At 47.5% G+C, this 720-nt stretch overlaps 1 protein-coding gene across 1 annotated transcript; it reads left to right on the top strand.

Annotated features, from left to right (window-relative positions):
- Nucleotides 1–28: 28 nt before the first annotated feature.
- Nucleotides 29–714, top strand: LOC111650228 (fucolectin-1-like; the record flags this gene model as incomplete). The annotated part of the gene is made up of 2 exons (XM_023400087.2): nt 29–330; nt 407–714. Coding segments are annotated over 2 exons (453 nt in total), but the record flags the coding sequence as incomplete, so codon positions are not given.
- Nucleotides 715–720: the final 6 nt, after the last annotated feature.

Genomic DNA, 720 nt, shown 5'->3' on the forward strand with positions numbered 1-720 from the left:
AGCGATGTAAGAAAAGGATCTGCATGTTTATATTGATGTTCTTTCTGCAGGAGAGAACCTGGCAGTCGGAGGAAAAGCCACACAGTCGTCTGTGTATTCGTCTGGCTTTGCTTATAATGCCATAGATGGGAATCGTGACAGCGACTGGGAGCAGGGTTCCTGCACTCACACGAAGAATAACATCAGCCCCTGGTGGCGACTGGACCTGGGCAAAACCCACAAAGTGTTCTCCGTCAACATAACAAACAGGGATGAAAACCCAGAACGACTCCATGGGGCCGAGATCCGCATCGGAGACTCTCTTGAAAACAACGGCAACAACAACACCAGGTAGTTTTCAGAGCGGTTACTCAAAGTCTGTGTGTGCTGCGTAGAAAACTGACACGAGTGTGCTTCTTCTCCCCAGGTGTGCTGTGATCACGAGCATCCCGCCAGGTCACGTTGCAACGTTCTATTGTAACGGTATCGACGGTCGCTACGTCAACGTGGTCATCCCCGACAGAGAGGAGTTCCTCAGTCTGTGTGAGGTGGAGGTGATTGGATCCAGGCTGGATTAGTTTCTGAAGAAGCTCAAAATGCATCACAATAACACTTTGCTCTTGCTCATACTAACCAGAATCACAACTTCAGCTTCAATATTGTCAGAGAAAAAACAACAAATGGCACCAATTTGTGTCTGAAATCACTTCATGAACTTATTAATTAGCTCCTGGTATCAGC

This window comes from Seriola lalandi, unplaced genomic scaffold (genome assembly GCF_002814215.2).
Source record: "Seriola lalandi dorsalis isolate HSWRI2012SDOR001 ecotype SW California unplaced genomic scaffold, Sedor1 jcf7180001966676, whole genome shotgun sequence".
Classification (NCBI taxonomy): Eukaryota; Metazoa; Chordata; class Actinopteri; order Carangiformes; family Carangidae; genus Seriola; species Seriola lalandi.